This window comes from Rhododendron vialii, chromosome 1a (assembly GCF_030253575.1).
Source record: "Rhododendron vialii isolate Sample 1 chromosome 1a, ASM3025357v1".
In the NCBI taxonomy this organism is placed as follows: Eukaryota; Viridiplantae; Streptophyta; class Magnoliopsida; order Ericales; family Ericaceae; genus Rhododendron; species Rhododendron vialii.
In genome coordinates, this window is record NC_080557.1 from 14,992,480 (window position 1) to 15,013,443 (window position 20,964).

Below are 20,964 nucleotides of genomic sequence, written 5' to 3' on the forward strand. Positions count from 1 at the left end.
CCGTTCCACCCTTGCCGCTGGCCGGGAGGAGCTCGAAGCTGCCTTCTTTGCTGGAGGAGGCCGTACGCTTTTCCTCCTAGGAGCCGCCCTAGCATGTCCCTACATAGTCATTCAATTCAGTTAGCATACATTGTGCATATTGTATATATTGAAATGCTGAGTGCAGGAAACGTCGAAAGCAAATTCTAGTCAAAAGTAAAGGGGAAAAGTTATACCTGAGGCTGCTCAATGGGAGCCGGAACTGGAGGTGGGTAGTGCAACTGTAAGGAGGCGCCGCCAGCTATCTTATGGAACTCTTTCTCCATGGCTTTTATCAGTCGAGCCGCCTCCCGCACCCATTCCATCGGAGCCTGTGGGACGATTTTGGGGCAAAATCAGAATTCAAGCCAAGTATGCATGCTGAAAGTAAAGTATAGAAGCTACAAAGGGATAAAGGAATGTCTTACCGGCCCTGTGATCTCTGCCGGGTCTGTCCTGGCAGGCTCGAACTGAACTACGGCCTCCTATCCTTTGGCGTCCCAAAGCCGAGGCAGCCCGGTTGCGGTGGCATAGTCACTCCTCTCTCTCGGGCGAGCTGCCTTGCTCTCTCGGCTCCGCCTTTCCTCGCTAGCTTCAAGTGCCTCACTTTGCACGGCGACATGCTCCAACACTCCAAGCGGCCTAGCCAAGCGCTGCCTCCGGTAGACAGCGTAGTCACGCCCAGGCCTCAGAAAGACAGCAAGCCCGGGCGGAACAGTGAAACGCCTCAGCTCGGCCAGCGTGTACTTGTCCGTGTGAGATGCGTGAGGAGGCAGTGGCCCAGGCACCTGGTACTCAAGAGAGCCCAGTGACTGCCGTGTCACCCTGTCACCTAGGTACCACCGCCACCCGAAGGCCGACTCCAACAGCACCCGGCTCGCCGTCACCACCCTGCTCCGTGCTAGGTACTCGGGCTCAGGCTCTGCATTGCTCCACGGTTTCCACTCTACCTGCGAAGACAGTTGCACAGATTCAAAGGCATCAGCGGCAGCATTAAAGCAATTCTAAAAGGCAGAATGATCAGTTTGACGTGTTACATACCTGAGTACCCGACAGCTCGTCCAGGTACGACCGGAAGACTAGGAGGCTCCCCCTCGACTTCTTCTTGCCGCTGTACATGGGACCCCAGATCATGGCACGAGGGAGCATCCTCAGGTTCGGGCACTTATTCTCTGGCGGGTACATCTTCAGCACCTTATAGGCCCACAGCTGCAAATGGTCAGACAATCAAAGCATCAGAATACAGTTCATATGCAAATCAAATACGAGTGCAAGAAATGGAAAAGCAGGAAGTAAATGACAAGCATTGCTTCTTACCTCCCACACCCTCCAGTAGCCGGCCGTCGCCTTCTTTCCGCGTGAGAACGCCCCCATGAAGCCGTAGCAGGTGCCCAGCGCTGCTCCTCCCTAATCAAACCTCGATGCTGTGCTCAAGTCATAGAGGGCCGGCAAGTAAGACAGGTGCACCGTAGATCGCTTGTTCGGGTACAGGGTAGCCCCGAACAGGTACAACAAGTAGGCCCTCGCCATCTGTTCCGCCTCCAAGTCTGACTCCGGCTCTCTCCCATGCAAATACCGCTTGAACTGGTCATAATGGACGGTCTCCGCCTCACCCGCCGGCGCCTGCCCCAAAAACCATGCCAAAGCCTCAGGATCCCTGTGAATCTCTGAGTCGAGCGGGATAGGCTCTCCCCCTACCCTCAGGCCAGTGAGCGCTGCAAAGTCAGACGGAGTCACCGTCATCTCCCCAATCGGCAAGTGAAAGGTGTTCGAAGAATCCCACCACCTTTCGGCCAGCGCTGTCAACAGAGCGTGGTCGCTCTTCACGGGCGTCAACGTGAGGATAAATGGCCGGAACCCTGCGGCGTCAACCAAGGCCCTGACTCGCTCGGGCAAGCTCCGGTACAACTCAAGTGAACTCGCTGGACCTCCATGGCCCCGAGTGCTGGCTGCTCCCCTCTGCATGACAAAGACAGATGGCAAAAGGAGTTTCATCAGTAATTGTAACTCAAGCAGTTAGTCGAATTCAGAATCTCGAAAAGTAACTTCACAGTCGAAACAGGTATCATAAAGGTCGAACAAAGCTACCGGGCACTTGTATTATCCTATCCAGTTCTGCTATCAGTCGAATCAATCCAAAGGTATTTTTCAGACAAGTTGTGGGCTCCAAGGCCTTATCTCTCTCTCGAGGTGCATCTCTCAGTCGATTTCACAAGTGTTCTACTCATCAATATGGTCGATTCAAACTACTGGACACACTGTCCGGGCGTTCAACGTGTCATGGCAATCTACATAGTCGAATTCAAGTTCAAAGGACAGTCTTATTGATCAAGGCAGCTTATGGTTCATTCAAGTTAGGCACCAACGATTTTGTCGAAATCATGGGCATTCTACGAGTCGATTCAACTATTTCAAGTGTTCTATCATTCAAGTTAAGTTTCAAAAGTCGAGGCAAGCTATTCAAAGTTCTACTTTCTCGGTCAAGTTACAGTTCAAGGTTCTGGCCTTCGTACGTTACAAGCTGCGATAGTTTCGAAACTACATATTGATTCAAATAACAAGGCGTGCAAAGGAATACCTGCGCCCAATCCACGGACAGGTGTCTCTGTGGGTCTCTCAGAATAAGCTCCGCGTCGTAGCTCTCCCTCAAAGGTGCAAGGCTCTCGACCCCAGACGGAATGAACAAATGTGGCTCGAGCAAAGCATAGGTGGCCGCATCGAACCTAGCACGGGGGGCCAGCCGTATGGACTCTGCAAGCGTCACTGCCCCGCTCGAAAGACCACACCTCCCCCTGAGCCTCCTCGGCCACCTCAGTCTCACTCGCAAAAGCCTCCTCTTCAGCCCCGGCCCTCTCGGCCTCCTCTCTCAAACGCTCCTCCTCCCGAACCCTCTCAACCTCCCGAAGCATGTCCTTTCGCGCTGCCAGTACTGCAGCCACTACCCCCGGATTCTCCCGGAGCAAACGGCCAAGCTCCTCCTCTGACATGAACTCAGCAAAATCCCCCCGAGAAATGGGGACATGCGCCGAAGACCCTACTGCCGGCCTGAACTCAACCTCTTCCATGGGTGCTGCCCCGGATGCGCCCTCCTCAACCACGGGACCCTTGCCCCTCGCCGGATCTCTCACCGGTGCCTCCGGCCGGCCTCCGTCATCACCACCACCACGGCCATCACCCCTGACCCCAGCCGAGCCCAGGCCTGTCACCACCAAGCCTTCTACACCTCTCCTAGCATCCAACCGACGAACCCGTGGACCCACTATCACAACAGAACCTGCCGTACGCCGCAGCCCTCCTGGCGTACGCCCCTCTCCACCGCCACCTGCCTCCACTGCATGGCCGCCATTGTCATCGCCGTTGCCTGTACCGTCTGCACCGATGCTCGACGAAGCCCCTACCGGCGTTTGATCGTCGATTCGTGGCCCCGGGGCCTCGATTTCACCCCTTGTTTGGTGCCTTGCTTCTCCGGCGCCACCATTGCCGCCACCTTCGCCGGATTCAGCCATGGATGTGACAGGATGTGTGGATAATGCAGGAAGATGGGGGATTGAGGGAAAGATTGGAGGATTTGTGAAGTTTGGGAAGTTTCTGAAGTTCAAAACCGACTGAGAGTGGTTTCTGAACTCATGAAGGAGTTTATTCGACGTAGGGGAATAGTTGGGCCGAGTCTGGGCTCGGATCCCTTTAAAAGGTGGCGTACGCCAGTCATTTGGCACCGTACGCCAGTAATTTGTGGGCCTCAGGCCCAATTCGTGTCCTGTGCTGAAATTCATCCCCAACTACAAGCCCGGCTCTTCCTAAGAAAGTCTTGGGCCCATCCCCCAGCAGAGATCCGTCCAATTTCAAATCAACGACGATCTATCCGTCCAATTTCAAATCAACGACGATGTATCCGTCCAATTTCAAATCAACGACGATCTATCCGTCCAATTTCAAATCAACGACGATCTATCCGTCCAATTTCAAATCGACGACGATCTATCCGTCCAATTTCAAATCGACGACGATCTATCCGTCCAATTTCAAATCAACGACGATCAATCTGTCCAATTTCAAATCAACGACGATCTATCCGTCCAATTTCAAATCAACGACGATCTATCCGTCCAATTTCAAATCAACGACGATCTATCCGTCCAATTTCAAATCAACGACGGTCCATCCGTCCAATCCCAAATCAAACAGGTCTTTTTAAATTCACGTATTCTGAATAGCCTCGAAGAGGGTGTCTAGAAAAACCTTTGACGTTACTTGTCTCCAGTCGATGGTGCCTCAAGTGCCGTCAAAGGGGGACTTCTGTAGACACCCCATTCTGGACTGTCCAGATAACGTTATTTGTCGATCCTTTATTACCCCAATGATGATTACAGTCGAGAACAGTCTGAGGACGAAGGTGTGTTTGAGCTTTGAGCGCCCTTAACCTTTCTCAAACCCGTTGCAAACCTTTCAAACCAGAGCCAAACAAGCCCGAGCAAAACCCAACTGGCATACGCCAGTGTATTGGACGCGTACGCCAGTTATCTGCCACGTGTCAGTCATCGACCGTTGACTCAGCTATCACTGGCGCACGCCGGTCCAAGTGTGGCGCACGCCAGTCAAACCCAGTCAAATCAACTTTATTCAGCCACATGGACGAGACTTTTGTGCCACCCTGATGTCGGCCACAGTAGCCCCTGATGATTATATCGGCCAGGCCCGCTCCCCCTCTCTCCTACACCCCCCATCAACTAGTCCCATGCATTTAATGCATGGGAAGGCTCTCTTCTTGACCCAAGCCAGCCAAACAGGCCATAGCACCAGACTGATCTCAGTCTCTCTCCCCTATAAATACCCCCCTTGCATTCATTTGCAAGGGGTTAGCCTCATTTAAGAAGAAAAAGCTCTCTTCTTCCCTCTTTCTTGCTCTCCATCTCTTTTCTTCCATTGAAAGAGAAAGGAAAACAACCCACTTCCACACACCCTACTGACATCCAGTCACCATCTAAGCTTCCATCTCCAAGTTTTAAGTTCAATACCACCTTCAATCCTCAAACAAAAAGGTATACCACCTTTGTGTCCCTTTCTGTTTTTGGCCCCTGAGGGGAACCAGTAAGGCCCAGGCTAGTAAGTAATACTAGTCCTGGCCTCAAACTGGTAAAATACGACAAACGTATGAGATGGACCTTGGCGCACGCCAGTATATATATGCCGTACGCCAGTCATGGCAGTACGAGCACTACTGGCGTGGGGATCATGGATCCTCATTTCTGTTATCTCTCATTTCAGTCGATCACCTTAGCATGCTAAATAACCAATTTACTGCTTTCTGTATATTTAGAACTGTTTAGATGTGGTAGTTATTGCCTACTCTTTGTCTATTCAAAAGGCCTCTGGGATCCTTCTGGTCATGTTCCAGAGCCCAGATGATGCAAAAGCCAAGCACTGGATTAGGGTCAAACGTGCGTACGGCAGTCCATGACTGGCGTACGGCAGTTAAAACTAGGATCCAGTGACTGGCCCTTGCATCTTAGTTTAATCTTGGCCCCTTTTATATCCCCACACTGTTTTTGGGGTATTATGCTACTTTTCTTGGCTTGAAGCCATCTCTCTTGTCTGTAAATGTATATGTTATGTTCTATTAAACTGCATGGTTTGTCCTGAGTGTGCGCTGGTCCTTTTCTAGAGCCCAGAGGGTTGCAAACAAAGACTGTGAAACCAGATAAGTGGAGTACGCCAGTCTTGCTGTGGCGTGCGCAAGTCTAACCAACATGCAGTGGCTCGACCCGTGCATGCTGGTAGAACTTGCTCATGCCCCTGCGGGGCAGCGTACTGCAATTTGTCCAGTTTGCTCAGTGCTTGTTCTCAATCTATATTTAGCATTGCAATCAAGTCATCTATAAACATTTTGCCACATAAATCACAACTTGTTAATCCCCGTTAACTATTCCCCCGCCCTAACTGGCTAAAAAATGATCAAATGAGAGAAAAATGCAAACGTTTTATAAAATGCCCGAGTAGAGACCGATCTCCGGATTGGGCGAGAGGGGTGCCATAAAACCCTTCCCCTCTCGTAATCTGGCTCCCGAACTTCAGATATCGAAGGTGATGACGGACCAGTCTACAAGCCTTTTTCAAAATCAAACAAACGTGGCAAACGTTTTCGAGTTCGGTTCCTTGGGTGTTTTCACCGCTAAAACCCGAGTGGCGACTCTGAATCGAGGCGTTTCGCCACGCTTTTTTTCCAAACACAAAAGGGCCGCACCCAATTTCACAAGCAAAATTTCCGGGGTGGCGTGCCCACAAACATATAATAATATCATGCAAACATTGCCCATAAAAGATTCTCATCAAAAGGGATAAAATTGATTAATAATTAAATATTAATCCATCATTAAAAAACATAATTTTTACATAACCTCCTAAGAGCATCCGCAATGTAATAATCAAAAGTAAAAGATTGCTAAAGTTAGCAATGTGTGCTTAAAAAAGTGGTCACATTGTAATAATCAAAGTTAACAACCTCCTAACCAATAATCAAATTTGGGCTTTTGAATAATCAAAAGTAGCAATGTTTTTGTCAATAACCAAATTCAGTGGTCCCCACCCTTCACAACTTAACAGAGCTCGGAAGACTCCTGTTGTGAGCCATGCGTGTTTTAATTGGCCGGCTGAAACCTGCCCAACGCGCCTTCTCTCTCTCTTCTTTCCTCATCGTTCTCCTCTTTCCTCTTCATTCTCACCCTCGCATTCTCGTCTCCTCGTCGTTCTACTGGCATCTGGTTCGGTTGCCGACCGCCGTCCCTTGTTAGAATTTCTCTCTCTCAACGTCTCTGTTATCTCTCCTCTCTCCCACATCCGACAAGAACAGGTAGATCTCTCTCATATCTAAATAATAATTAGATTATTTTTCAGTTTCGATTAACAATATGCAGTCATTATCATCCGAGTTTAGCACAAATTTTCCTTCGGATCCTCCTGCTAATTTATGTTTGAAATTTTTTTGATTCAAAAAAGTTAGGGCATCCAAGTTAGAAATCACTTGGAAGAACCAAATCAGTTCAAACCTGTAGCTTTACAACAGTTGGTATTCCTCAAGTATTGATATTAAATAGAACACTTTTGATAAGAGACTCCCCAAGTATTGATACTCCAACTCTCTTCTATTATTGAATATGTCACTCATACCAGAGCATGAATGTCTGCTCTTGACACAGACCAACATAATAATACTCTTTGGGTTCAAATTTGTGCTTAAGTTTGGTATTTTGAAAGTGCTGATTTTAATTAAAGGTTTTACACTAAATTTTCCCTACAACAAACTTAATCTAAAAAATAGGAAGTTTTTGGACCAGGGGGACTGAGTTTGAGTATTGTTTTGGACAATATTTGAAAAGAGCTATGTTTTTCGACCATAACAGAGAACCATCACAAAGTCCTATCTGACTAGAAAGACTTCTTCTTCTTCTTTTTTCTCAAATTTTGAAATCCAAGGAGACAATGCAGCAAAGCGCTAGCATTCAAGTAATGAAGTACCTAGGGGAAGAATGGACAATAGGACAAGTACTAATTTAGTCTACCCAAGTTTGGTTCTTAGGGAAGCCTCCCTCGATGTTTATTTGATGCAGCAATAAAGGCAACCTATTACCGATTGAAAAAAGAAAAAACTTCAAAATCTGTTTGGTATACCAAACCTGTGCTCCATGGTTTCCAGGAGGAACTCTTGTCTTTTTCCCTTCTATCAAACATTTGGGCACAATCCCATGACCAATGAAGGAATTTCATCTACTTTTTTCTTAGGTATAAACTTTACGACTGAGCAAATTAATCTCACTAAATATTAACCGAAATAGAAATGCGAAAATAAGACCAAACTCCCTCAAACATACAACAAATTGGCTAGAATGTTCTGTAATTCCAATGTTTTTCTTGTGTTGTAAAACCAGTATCTCAAGCCACCTTGCATTATTTTCTACATGCACGCAACCCGAATCATCATCACTGATTCTGTATGCATATGGATAATACAATTAAAGGTTTTACACTAAACTTTCTCTACAACAAACTTAATCTAAAAAACAGGAAGTTTTTGGACCAGGGGGACTGAGTCTAAGTATTGTTTTGGACAATATTTGAAAAGAGCTGATTGCTTGATTTTATGATGGTTTCTGCTATGATACTAAACCAAGAGCCATGGAATTGAACTGGTGTAGATTTTAGTGATTAGAAAACATTTCCTCTACTAATCAGGTGTTTGTGAATGAAAAGAACCTGCATGCACTATTTTTATTCGCGTTAACTTATGTGCAGATGCTCTTGTGATGCAGGACAAAGCCCTGGATTAAATGTCTTCCGACAATGACTTTGATTCATCCTCTACATCTTCCTCCTCCTCCTCATCAACTTCTGACAATGGTGGGGTGAAATCAATATATCGAGGTGCTGCTATTGCAGCAATTATATATGAGAGGCAACGACAGAAAAAAAGACCTCATCCGGATGGTTCTATTAAATCACGATGATACATACCTCGTGATAGGATTGGAGCTGGACAAATTTTGATGAGGGATTACTTTGCTGATGATTGCGTATATAGTGATGAAACATTTCATCGACGATTCCGGATGCAAAAACCACTCTTTATGCGCATACATGACACCGTTTTACAGCATGATCCGATGAACTTCCAGCAACGCCGAGATGCTTTTCAAAAGTTGGGTCTATCTTCTCCCCAAAAGGTCACAGCCGCACTCAGGATGTTGGCATATGGAATGGCAGCTGATCAATGTGACGAGTACCTCAAAATAGGAGAGAGCACTATAATGAAAAGCCTAAAAAAAATTGCAATGCTGTCATTGAGATCTTCGGAAGTGAATACTTGAGAACTCCAACCGAGGAAGACATTCAACACATCCTTGCAGAAAATGCCGCTAGAGGGTTTCCAGGCATGGTTGGAAGTTTGGACTGCATGCACTGGAAGTGGAAAAACTACCCAACTGGATGGCACGGCAGTCACGTGAATGGAAAAATTGGACCCCCACACTCATCTTAGAGGCTGTTGCGACGCACAACCTTTGGATATGGCATTGTTTCTTTGGGATGGCAGGTACAAATAATGACCTCAATGTTTTGAATAATTCTCATCTCTTCGACCGTATTGTGTCAGGTGAAGCTCCAACATGTAATTTTGTTGTAAATGGGCATCCATACACAATGGGTTACTACCTCTCTGATGGCATATATCCGAAGTGGGCAACACTAATTCAGACAATCAGCCATCCAGTCAATGCAAAACAGAAGCTTTTTGCTGAAGCACAAGAGGCGGTAAGAAAGGATGTAGAGCGGGCGTTTGGGGTTTTGCAAGCTCAATTTGCTATCGTGAAGGGATCGGTACGCCTTTAACATCGAGAAGAATGTGGTCTTATTATGAAGACGTGCATTATACTCCATAATATGATAGTAGAGAGCGAGGAAGATCCTGAGGAGTGGACACCCCCCGAAGGGGAAACGTATGAACCTGTGGTTTTTAATCGAGACGTTAACCTACTTCGACGCAATCGTATTAGCCGAATTAAGGCTATGACAAGCGAGGTTACACATAGTCAACTGAAATTGGATCTCATTGAGCATTTGTGGAACCACCACGGAGATGAACAACTTTGATTGTTGCTGTGAATTGATTATCGGCCTTTTTTATTCTAATTCCAATTGAACATCTCTTTTTTATCTAGTACTGTTTGAGTTGTTTGGAATATATTTTTGGTTGTTCAAGGTCATTGTAATCAACTTTTGTTGCAATTTTGAACTGGAATGAGATATCCAATTTTTATGCCTCTGCACTCTACATGATTTGCACAAGTGAGCAATAGATGGATTAAATGAGAAACCGTGGGAACTTGTATGCTAGCTGGAGGTTTGCTTTTTCATCCTTGGCCTCGATCGCTTTATTGATTGGAGTTCAAACATAGAGATGAATTTTGTCTTTGGGTGCAGGCCTCCGTGTATAAGTTTAAGGTGTGCTATGGTGGAAGAAGAGAAAAACCACTAGTAGAGGGATTCATATTTTACCATCAGAAATACACCAACCATATCAAACAGATTCCCCATATATTTTTTTGAAAAAATCCCAAGTCCCCAATTCAACAATAGATTGTATCTAGGTTTCTTTTCACAATCAGTAAAGCTAGGATTATGCTTTGATAAGGAATCAACGCCAAAAAACCAAAATACAATTACAAAACAGCACCTACACAACATAAAAAGAATTAACCACAGCAGCAGCAACACGCAAGCAACAGAAGAACCAAAGCAAAAAACACACTAGCAGCCCATACTATCAAAAAGGGAAGCATATATTTGATCAATTGAAGCAATATCAAAGTCTTGCTTGAGAAAATATCCCAAAATATGAAATCGACAATAACAAAATAACTTAATCTAAACATTATTACTTTAATCTTCACTTGTGCAGCAAAATAACATATTCAAATTCACCCCAACTAGAAGTTGAAATCATAATTCTTTCCATAGGGCTCGAGATCCTTCAAGAAACCATTTGCCTTGTAGCGCTCAACAATTAGTGATTGTTGGAGTTTCCAATAAGCTGCTTGTTCGGGGGTGAGTCCCACCATAGATTGCCTCATCACTTTCATTTCTTCACGCAATGTTTTTTGTTCAGCTCTCCTCTTCTTGGCCTCCCATTTCTCCTCCTAAGATTTTTTCTTGGCCTCCAATTTCTCCTTCACAATAATTGCAGTTTGTGCAAGTGTTTCATTGATGCTTTTCAAGTACAAAGTTGACTCCTAATCTCTCCATTCATTCTTTCTTTTGGCTTTGGCTTTTCGTCTTCGTTCAGCAGGTCGGACTTGGTTGTGTTCATGATCCATTGACTTGAACTCGTCAAGGTAAATCGAACACGGTGTTGATGGAGCAGATGGAGTGCCCAAATCATCCAAATCAATGGCTTGGCTTTGTGGGTTTGAAGGTTTTTTGCATCCCTTGGATGTGTTCCGCACAAGAACATGATCATTCCACTTCGGACTGTCCTTTAAAAGCTTCTAGCAATGCTCAAACTTGAACTTACAAAATTGCATTGGTTTTGCTTGTAATGGTCCCTCAATTTCACCATATTGTTGTTTAGCCTCATCAAGCTACAAAAAAACACAATCATTTGTGCCGATAAAAAAAAAACACAATCAGTTGATTCGTTTTTTTTGCAACAATCCAGAATAGCTTATGCATGCTATCTTCACTAGCATAAACATTGTGCATTATAGAGTACATAAAAATATTGCAACAGTAGTTCATATAAGCATTTCAACAAACAGTTCCAAGGCAATAAAGTAAACTACAAACTTTAAGGAGTCATTAAATTTTTTTCTTGAAAATCTACAACAAGAAAATAATTGGTTTATACTTACTATCATTTGATCGTTCCATCCGCTTGGATTCAATCGTCTGATCTTGTTGTAATACCCACAAAACTTGGAGACATCATGTGAAATAGCTTGCCACCTATTTTGCAAGCCTTGAGCATTTCTCTCTGTTACTCTGTCCAGAATTTGATGAAAACTCTCTAGAACTCGCAGCCATAACTTGGTCGACTTTTGATCCCTTTTGACCACCGCATCTCCGGAAATATGTAGCCAAGCTTTTACTAGAGCTTCATCTTCAACTTGTGAATAATTCGTTTTCCTCGTTTTCTCTATTTCCATTTGGGTTTGACCTTGTGATTCTAATTCCATAGTTTTTTTTTTTTGGATATTATTCTGATTCCATAGTTTGAGATGATTGAGAATAGTGATTTTCCATTGAAGGAAGAAAGAAGAATAAATAGGTGAGAATGGTAGCAGGCATGAAAGAATTGGAAGGGACGGGGAAAAAATTGGAGGGACAGTCTGGCGGGAATTTTTTTTCGGACGAAATGATGGGTAAAAGTTTGGAGGGAAGGAAGAGTTGGCAGTGGACCATTGATTTTGATTATGGGTACAAAATGAACAATGTGAGACTTTACATTGCTAACTTTAGCAACCCTCTAAATGAATAATCAAAAACTGACGTGGCAAGTTTTGATTATTTACTTTTGATTATTACATTGCGGATGCTCTAACAAACTCCCACTAAGACTCAAAATCATACTGTCATGCATCTCACTCGTATTCCCTCTACGTGACTATCAAAAGTCTTAGCCGGTAAGCTCTTCGTAAACGGATCTGCTAGGTTGTTCGCCGATGCAATCTTGGTCAGAACAACATCACCTCTCTGTACGATCTCTCGAATCAGATGATACTTACGCTCGATGTGTTTGCCTTTCTTATGAGTCCTCGGCTCCTTCGAATTAGCAACTGCACCGCTATTGTTACAGTAGAGTGTAATGGCTGATTGCACTGAAGGGACCACTTCCAGATCCAACAAAAAGTTTCTGAGCCAAACAGCCTCCTTGGCTGCTTCCGAAGCTGCCACATACTCTGCCTCCATGGTAGAATCAGCAATGCAAGATTGTTTGATACTCCTCCAACTTATGGCTCCACCTTCTAAGGTAAACACACATCCCGAGGTAGACTTTCTGGAATCCCTATCTGACATAAAGTCTGAGTCTGTGTACCCATGAGGTACCAGACTATCTGACTGGAACACCAACATATGATTTCTAGTTCTTTTCAGATACTTGAGTATATGTTTCACTGCAGTTCAATGTTCTTGCCCTAGATTAGACTGAAATCTACTAACCATGCCAACGGCAAAGCAAATATCAGGTCTGGTACATAACATAGCATACATAAGGCTTCCTACTGCCGAGGCATAAGGAACTGCCTTCATCTTCTCCATCTCCTCGGGTGTTTTAGGACACTGATCATTGGATAGGTTGATTCCATGTTTAAAAGGGAGGAACCCTTTTTTGGAATCTTGCATGCTAAAACGGGCAAGAATGACATCGATATAAGTAGCTTGTGATAAACCCAACATCCTATTCTTGTGATCTCGTATAAGCTTAATTCCTAGGATGTGACCGGTTTCTCCCAAGTCCTTCATTTCGAATTGGCCGGATAACCACACTTTCACTGAAGATAACACTCCCACATCGTTTCCGATGAGCAGGATATCATCGACATATAGTACGAGAAACACCACAACTTTTCCGTTGTGCTTATTGTACACACATGACTCATCCGAACATTGATCAAAACTAAAAGGCTTAATTGCTTGATCAAAATGAATGTTCCAAGATCTAGATGCTTGCTTAAGCCCATAAATAGACTTCTTGAGCTTGCACAACATGTGTTCCTGACTTTTTGCTATGAAGCCATCTGGTTGCACCATATAGATACACTCATCCAGATTTCTATTAAGGAACGCAATTTTGACATCCATTTGCCAAATCTCGTAATCGAGATGAGCTGCAATGGATAAGAGAATTCGGATGGACTTAAGCATGGCTACTGGCGAAAAAGTTTCCTCATAGTCGATCCTTTCTTTCTGAGTATACCCTTTCCTTCTGCCCCTCTCTTCTTCTTGTAGATCCACTTGCATCCAATGGGTTTAATCCCTTCAGGTGGTTCTACAAGATCCCAGACCTGATTAGAGTACATAGACTCCATCTCTGATTTCATAGCCTTTTGCCAAAGTTCCACGTCTTTATCTTTCAGTGCCTCATTGTAGTTACAAGGTTCGGCATGTTGATCATCAGGGATCATTTCAAAAGACTCTCCGAACAACATATACCGACTGGGTGGAACAACAACCCTCCCACTACGACGAGGTACCAGTGTGTCAATAGGTGCCCCTACATATGTCTCTTGTGTCGTTTCCTCTTGCACTATTGCTGGTAAAGAAGTTTGTCCCAGTGTCTCTCCTCTCAATTCATCTAAAACAATTTTACTTCTGGGCTCGTGGTTTATCACATAATCCTCTTTTAAGAACCGGGCATTAGTGCTAACAATGACCTTCTTATCCGTAGGATTATAAAATAGTCCACCTTTCGTTCCTCTAGGATACCCCACAAACAAGCAAACTTCTGTCTTTGATTCCAATTTATCTGCATTCCCATTCAGCACATGTGCTGGACTACCCCAAACCCGAACATGCTGCAAACTAGGTTTACGCCCAGTCCATAGTTCTGTGGGTGTAGATGGTACTGTCTTAGATGGTACCAAGTTAAGAATATACGTTGCTGTTTCTAGTGCATGTCCCTAAAACGAAATTGGTAAATCTGAATAACTCATCATTGATCTTACCATATCCATAAGAGTCCTAGTCCTTCTCTTTGCTATACCATTTTGTTGTGGCATACCTGGAGCTGACAACTGGGATGTAATCCCTTCAGCTGACAAGTAGTCCCTAAACTCTCCTAAGAGGTATTCGCCACCACGATCAGATCGTAGTGTCTTGAGACATTTACCCAAACGTTTTTCCGTTTCTGCCCTATACTCCCTGAATTTTTCAAAGTATTCGGACTTACGGCGCATCAGATAAATGTATCCATATCTTGAGTAATCGTCAATAAAAGTGACAAAGTACTCAAAACCACCTATTGCTTGGACATTCATAGGCCCACACAAATCAGAGTGAACCAATTCCAACGGCTCTTTGGCTCTATATCCTTTTGCTGAAAAAGGTCTTTCGGTCATCTTACCTTCCAAACAGGATTCACAGACTGGAAGTTCCTTAACTTCTAATGAACCTAAAGGTCCATCTCTAACCAGTCTAGAAATCCTATTCAGACTAATATGACCAAGACGTTAGTGCCAAAGATACGTTTGGTTCAATTTAGAAGGCTCTTTTCTCTTATATGGTAAATTATTAGTGTTATTCAATTCATACAGTTGCACTGTAGGGAATATAGGATTAATAATGTAGAGATCATCCACCAATGAACCAGAACAGATAAAACGTTTATTTAACTTAATAACCACAAAGTCACTAAAATAAACCAAATATCCATCCTTAATTAACTTAGAAACTGAAACCAAATTTCTTCTAATAGTAGGAACATAAAGATAATCTCTCAAAATTAAACTCCTATTACTACTAAAATTTAAAAAAACATTTCCTACTGCAACTGCTGTCACTCTCGTAGCATTTCCCATATGTAGATAAATCTCCCCATCACCTAGTTTTCTGGTTTCCTGGAACCCCTGCAATGAATTGCAAACATGATTAATGACTCCCGTATCTACACGCCAGGTACTTGTAGATAACACCGCTAAACATGATTCAACAACCAGTGAAAAAGATTTACCTTGTTTGTTCACTTTATTGAGAAAAACCGGATATTTCTTTTTCCAGTGTCCTTTCTGCTTGCAATGAAAACACTTGCCCGCAGGCTTTTTCACTCCACCTTTAGGTGCATGAATTGCCCCCACAACCTTTTTCTGAGACTTGTTCTGCTTCTTCTTACCTTTTGGCTTCGAAGTAGAAACCTTCTCTGCCACTAACACTGATGGTGGTTTCTTCACAACCAAAAGACCCTCAGCTGCTTGGAGTTCCTTAAGAAGTTCCGCCAAAGATAAATGCATTTTGTTCATAGAATAATTTAGGCGAAACTGCTTAAAACTCTCAGACTGCAGTGAGTTAAGAACGAAATCGATCTGGGTTTCCCCATCAATTTCAGCTCCAAGAATCTCTAGTTCATTAAGAAGAGCTATCATCTTCAGAACATGATCCCTAATTGGGGTCCCTTCAACATGGGTGATGCTCACCAATTCTTTCATAGCAACTAGCCTTGCTGCCCGATTCTGATCCCCAAACATTTCTTTGAGGTTCAGCATCATATCGGAAGCAGTTTCTATAGCTCGATGCTGATGTTGCAATATATTCGACATAGAAGCCAAAATATAACACTGCGCCATCTCATCAGCCTTAACCCAATCTTTATAAGGCTTTGGTTCATGTTCTGTGGCATTCTCTTCAGGTATAGGGGGCACGCCGTAGATAGCACATATTTGTGGCCCTCAGCAGTTAACACAATATTCAAGTTTCTTTTCCAATCAATATAGTTTGGTCCAATAAGTTTATTTTCTTTGAGAATAATGGCAAGTGGATTGAAAGAGCCCATTTTTGAATTTGAGAATCAAATAACATAACAATCAATTATGAAGGGCAATAAAAGCTTTGAATTTCATTTTAATATTGGTTCCCTCTACCACATGTTAAAAGAAAAACATTGACAACCCTACACACCGTGAAGAGCATGCCTCGATGGAAAGTCTCTACTTTTCATCATTCGTGTAGATAGGCACAACCTTTTAATTTTTTTTACTATCTAGACACCATACCGTGCCAAGCAAAATTAAATAGTCAATACAGCTTCGGTCCTATAAATAATAATAGTGACTCAAATGGTGAGGATACTATTATTTACAGCTAAGTGTGTACCATTACCTAGTCCCATGACCCATTGTTCCGTTATGAACCACATCAGATGGAGAAGTGACCCACACAACAATTATCTTAGAGCTATCCCTTTAGGAAGTTTGTACCGATTATGCCATAATTAATTTTGTCCGATAGGGAGGAAGGTTCTGAAACCAACACACAAAATTAATTATATCATCTACAGACTAGGAATGGAGACCATGAGATTTATACAAAATAAATTCTCTCTCCCACTTAGTTATTTAAAAAAAAAATTGTGAGGGTTATCAAAATTTTCGAGTTTGCAAAACCGCGATCTAGGTCAAAGCCAAATATCACCATGTTGTCCAATATGGTAAAACTATCACATATGTAAACAATATGGAAATACAAGATAAAGAATCCAGCTATTATGGTCAAAGATGTAATCCTTGAGTAACAAGAAATCCTTCCAAACTTGAAATCCTTCATCTATACTTGTGTGGAAGACTTAGATACTTCGAATTAATCAAGGAAACCAAAATCCAACCGTGCTTAGGTAAGAAAATTCGGATTTGACATATTTTCGCGTAAACTGCACAGCCTTCAGTATTTTGACCATATCTTCCTCATCCGACCTCCAATTGAAGTGATTCGAATTGGGTTGGATTCGAAATTCAATTATCTACAACTTTCGTGAAGAATAGATTTTCTAATTCCAACGTTTACTGGGTCGAAATAGTCCTGCAATCAGACCCTACGAATTTGAAAAAAATCTGTTGCATGCCAAACAATTTGTATCTTTCGTATCTACCATCTTTGATTTTCGAATAATCGAATGCTATTACAATCGAAGAAACATACAAACATCGATCTTATGCCTCCATTGGAGTTCACATGCTACGTTAATTATTACAACCATGAAAAATAATCGTAGCACCCAATAAATAACACATGCTACGTTAATTATTACAACCACGAAAAATAATCGTGGTACCCAATAAATAACAATAACCACGAAAAAAAAATTATCGTGGGATCTAATCGCACAAAATCAATAAAAAATAATGTGACCATAATAGCTTGGTAAGAACGCTGCAAAACAAGGGTTAGCACAGTTCTACGTTCTATCCTCTATAACCTACGGACAACATGGCCTGTTTAAACCATACGCGTGATTACAGCCGGCTCTGATACCACTGTTGGGAAACTGAATCCCCAAGACCCAGTAATGACGCGTACAGATTAGACAACAAAAATTGTAAAACCCTACAAGGCGGAATTAAAGTTCTATCTCAACTCCTGTGTCACGAACGCTGGTTGAACTTGTTACAACACACCTTGCTGTATGCCACGAATACTGCTCGACCGTACCTTACGATCTTCTACCGTATTCCCTGCACGTCTAGAACACGAACCGAGTGTGGACTCTCTCATGATCTGTTTGCTCTCTCTAAGCTTGCCTCTATTTTCTGAATAATAGAAAAACCTTTTTTTGACCTAGAGAGCATAACGTGTATATATAGGGCTACTACGATAGGAACCTAAGGAGTAATAAGTCAGTGTAAATAAGAAAACCTAATCCTACCAGGATTCTATTTCTTATTTCACTAATTATAATTCACCCTACTACAGAATTATAATTGCATTCACGTCCTTATCTCAATTATATTACGAGCTCCATGAAATTAAATACTTATTAATCTCTCCACGTTAAGATTACAGATATCCGTTGATTAAAATAAACTACTAACACGAGCAATTGGGTTGACCGAGCGGTACGCCCTGATCTGCAGGACCCTGTCCTTATGATGAAGCCTTATGGGCTTACCCGAGCCACACAGCTCGGTCACAGTCCGAACTGTATTGTTCAGGCCACTACAGTTTTCTTCAAAAAGTTGTTCAAATGTTTGGATCAAAATTGATTGCTAATCCGTCGAGAATTAGTTAGTGATATGGGTAATAGTTTATTTCCACATTGAAGTAGGGCCTAGTAAGTTAGAATCATCTATCCAATGTTTAATTTCAAGGCATCGTTAATGTTTGAACTTTGTGCAGTAGAAAGGGATTGTAAGTTATGATGAGATAGCAGTTCCGTCTATTCTTGTGATTATTTTGGTTGACACAGGCAATGGCTCTTTGACATCTTCTACCAAGCAAACTCCACATCTCCTGAAAATTCAAGCACACTAGAGTCGCATGAATTTGAAAGTGGAGGAATCACTGCAGCAACTCCCGAAAATGTGGGGACCTCTGTCGGAATCCTGGATGTAGTAAAGTTGATGTCTTTACATATGAGGAGATGAGGTTGGCAACAATGCACTTCCAGCCTGCTATAGTGCTTGGTGAGGGTGGTTTTGGGATAGTGTATAAAGGAGTTATAGATGAGAGTGTGAGGCCAGGTTACGAGACCACAAATGTTGCTATTAAGGTGCTTGCTCCTCAAGGGTTTCAAGGGGACAGAGAGTAGCTTGTATTTTCTTCTACTTCATTTCTTTTCCTCTTTTTTTGGCGGCTCATTTGTCTTCGTTTCAAATTTGCATTTATTATTGATCAACATAGAAGGGGCAAACCAGGAAAAAATATTGAGAGAGAGAGAGAGAGATCCACAGGATTTGGTTGAGATTCAAATTAACATTCGCCATGATTATTGTTGTTCCATCGACATAGGCTTTGAACTTGTTAGTGGAGACAAATACGGTAGACTGATGCTACGGTGATCTTTGTTGATGTTGGAAATTTTCAAAGTAAAATTGGATTTTAGTTTGGAATTTTTGGAAAGGTACTAAGTGAGATTTTTGTGAAAGGTTGCTACACCTTTTCACATGGGTTTTGACTTTATGTAAATGGTTGTAACACCCATTAAATTGGGGTGTGTTCGTTCGGAAAAGATGTGATTGTTAAGAAGGGATGTGAGACATGGGGGTGCCTCCAAGAGGCATGACCCTTCCTATTAATTGTTTAAAGGGTGCCTACTAACATGCATGTTCCTTTCTATGAATTGTCTTGAAAGACATGATCCTTCCTAACTGGTGTCTTCAAAGGACATGACAATTCCTTATGGTTGCTTATTAGAGAAACAACCTTTCACACAAGGGTGCCTATAAGTCTATAAATAGGCCATTTGTAAAGTCATTCGATGGATTGAAAAATTCCATACTGAATTGCTCTCTTTTTCTCTTCACATTCTCTTCCTAGAATGGCAAACCAATATTCTATTATTCCACATAAATAGAATATCAGTCCTTGGTTCTTTTACATTTGCTTAGCGGATATTCTGTCGGTCTTCGTTTGTGCAAACGCAGAGAGAAAGAACCTAGAGTTCGGATTCGATTTATCTTGAAGGCGGATTTGCTGTAACCCGGTGCATACCTTCTGGTGGGGGCAAATACTGCCTTTAGAAAAGCGTTCTCCTAACGGGACTCGAATGGTTTCTTTCGTTTCCAAATTTTGAAGAGACGATCCCATCATTTTCATCATTTTGAAGACCAGGTTTCCAACAGTTGAGAAGAGCCATGATTCTACTTGATCTAAGTGATGTTGTTGAATAGCAGGTTGGGAAATGCAAGATGAAGATGACATGAAAAAAAGCTTTCTTTGCCCTGATGTATTGCCAACTGCTGCTATCTTTGTCTCAGCGAAGAACCCTCCAAAACAAGAGATTACCTTTCTCCACTTAAAAACCTGCTGAGATTCTAGAATATTAAATGTAGAAGAAATTATATTGCATTTATTTACATGATGATTAATGGCTGTTGATAATATTGTGAAAAAAGTTAGATGTTAGCAACTTAAGAAAAGGTTTGTACCAACTCAAGTTTTGAAAGGTAAGTGGCTGTGTGGATTTTTCTGTCAGAGGAAAGAAGGTGGAGGAAGGTGGTGGCTTTGAAGTATGGGAGTGGCAGAGTGCACAAGGTGACTGGGCTGGCAAGAGGTCATTGATGTGTTACAGGTTGACCTTTAGAGAGAAAATTAGGAAATCTGGGAGGACTTTTTGAGTTTCCGTAGTTCTGTGGTGAGGGATGGTAGGAAAGATAAGTTTTGCTCTCATGTGCGGTTTGGCGGTTTGGCAGAGTAATAGGTCTGCTGCAATAAGACATGGGTGTGGTGTTTTGTGGGACATATGGCGACAAACGGAGGTGCATAAATAGGAGTTCTATGAGTTGAGGGATATGGAGAGGCTTTGTCTTGTCTAGCTTTGATTTCGGGTACAACGTACTGACATGGATATTAGATGTTTTTGGGGACATTTTGAATACTTTTTTGTTAACTATCAAGGTTGAGTGGGTGGGTCTTTTTTTCTTCTTCCTTAGTCTGAATTCTCATGCTGGCTCATGAAAAATTCTCATGTGCAACCAAGACGGGAAAACAGCAACACAGCTTCTATGCATTGTTGGACAGCTTGTGTATATTGGACATCGGGACTTTCTTGGTTAGGTGTGGTGTTGATGGTTCCATCAGAGGCGATGGAACTTCTCCATTTGTTGGTAGGGGGGATGGTTGCCAGGAGGCATAGGTTTATTTGGATGACATTTCCTCTGTGCTTTAACTTATTTGCAGAAAAGAAAATATCTCGAATCATTGAGGAATTAGTTCAGCTTATCCATATGTGGGCATTGGGATGAAGTATTATGTTAG

The 20,964-nt window shown here is 42.7% G+C and overlaps 1 protein-coding gene across 1 annotated transcript in view; it reads left to right on the plus strand.

The window, feature by feature from the left end:
• The window catches only part of LOC131328648 (probable serine/threonine-protein kinase PBL22), an 84,074-nt gene extending 63,253 nt beyond the window's left edge, over positions 1-20,821 (plus strand). Inside the window, exons 3-4 of the mRNA XM_058361565.1 lie at positions 18,634-18,799; positions 20,193-20,821. Coding sequence (XP_058217548.1) covers positions 18,634-18,796 — 163 coding nt within the window. The 3' untranslated portion in view covers positions 18,797-18,799; positions 20,193-20,821. The remainder of the gene's footprint in view (positions 1-18,633; positions 18,800-20,192) is intronic.
• Positions 20,822-20,964: the final 143 nt, after the last annotated feature.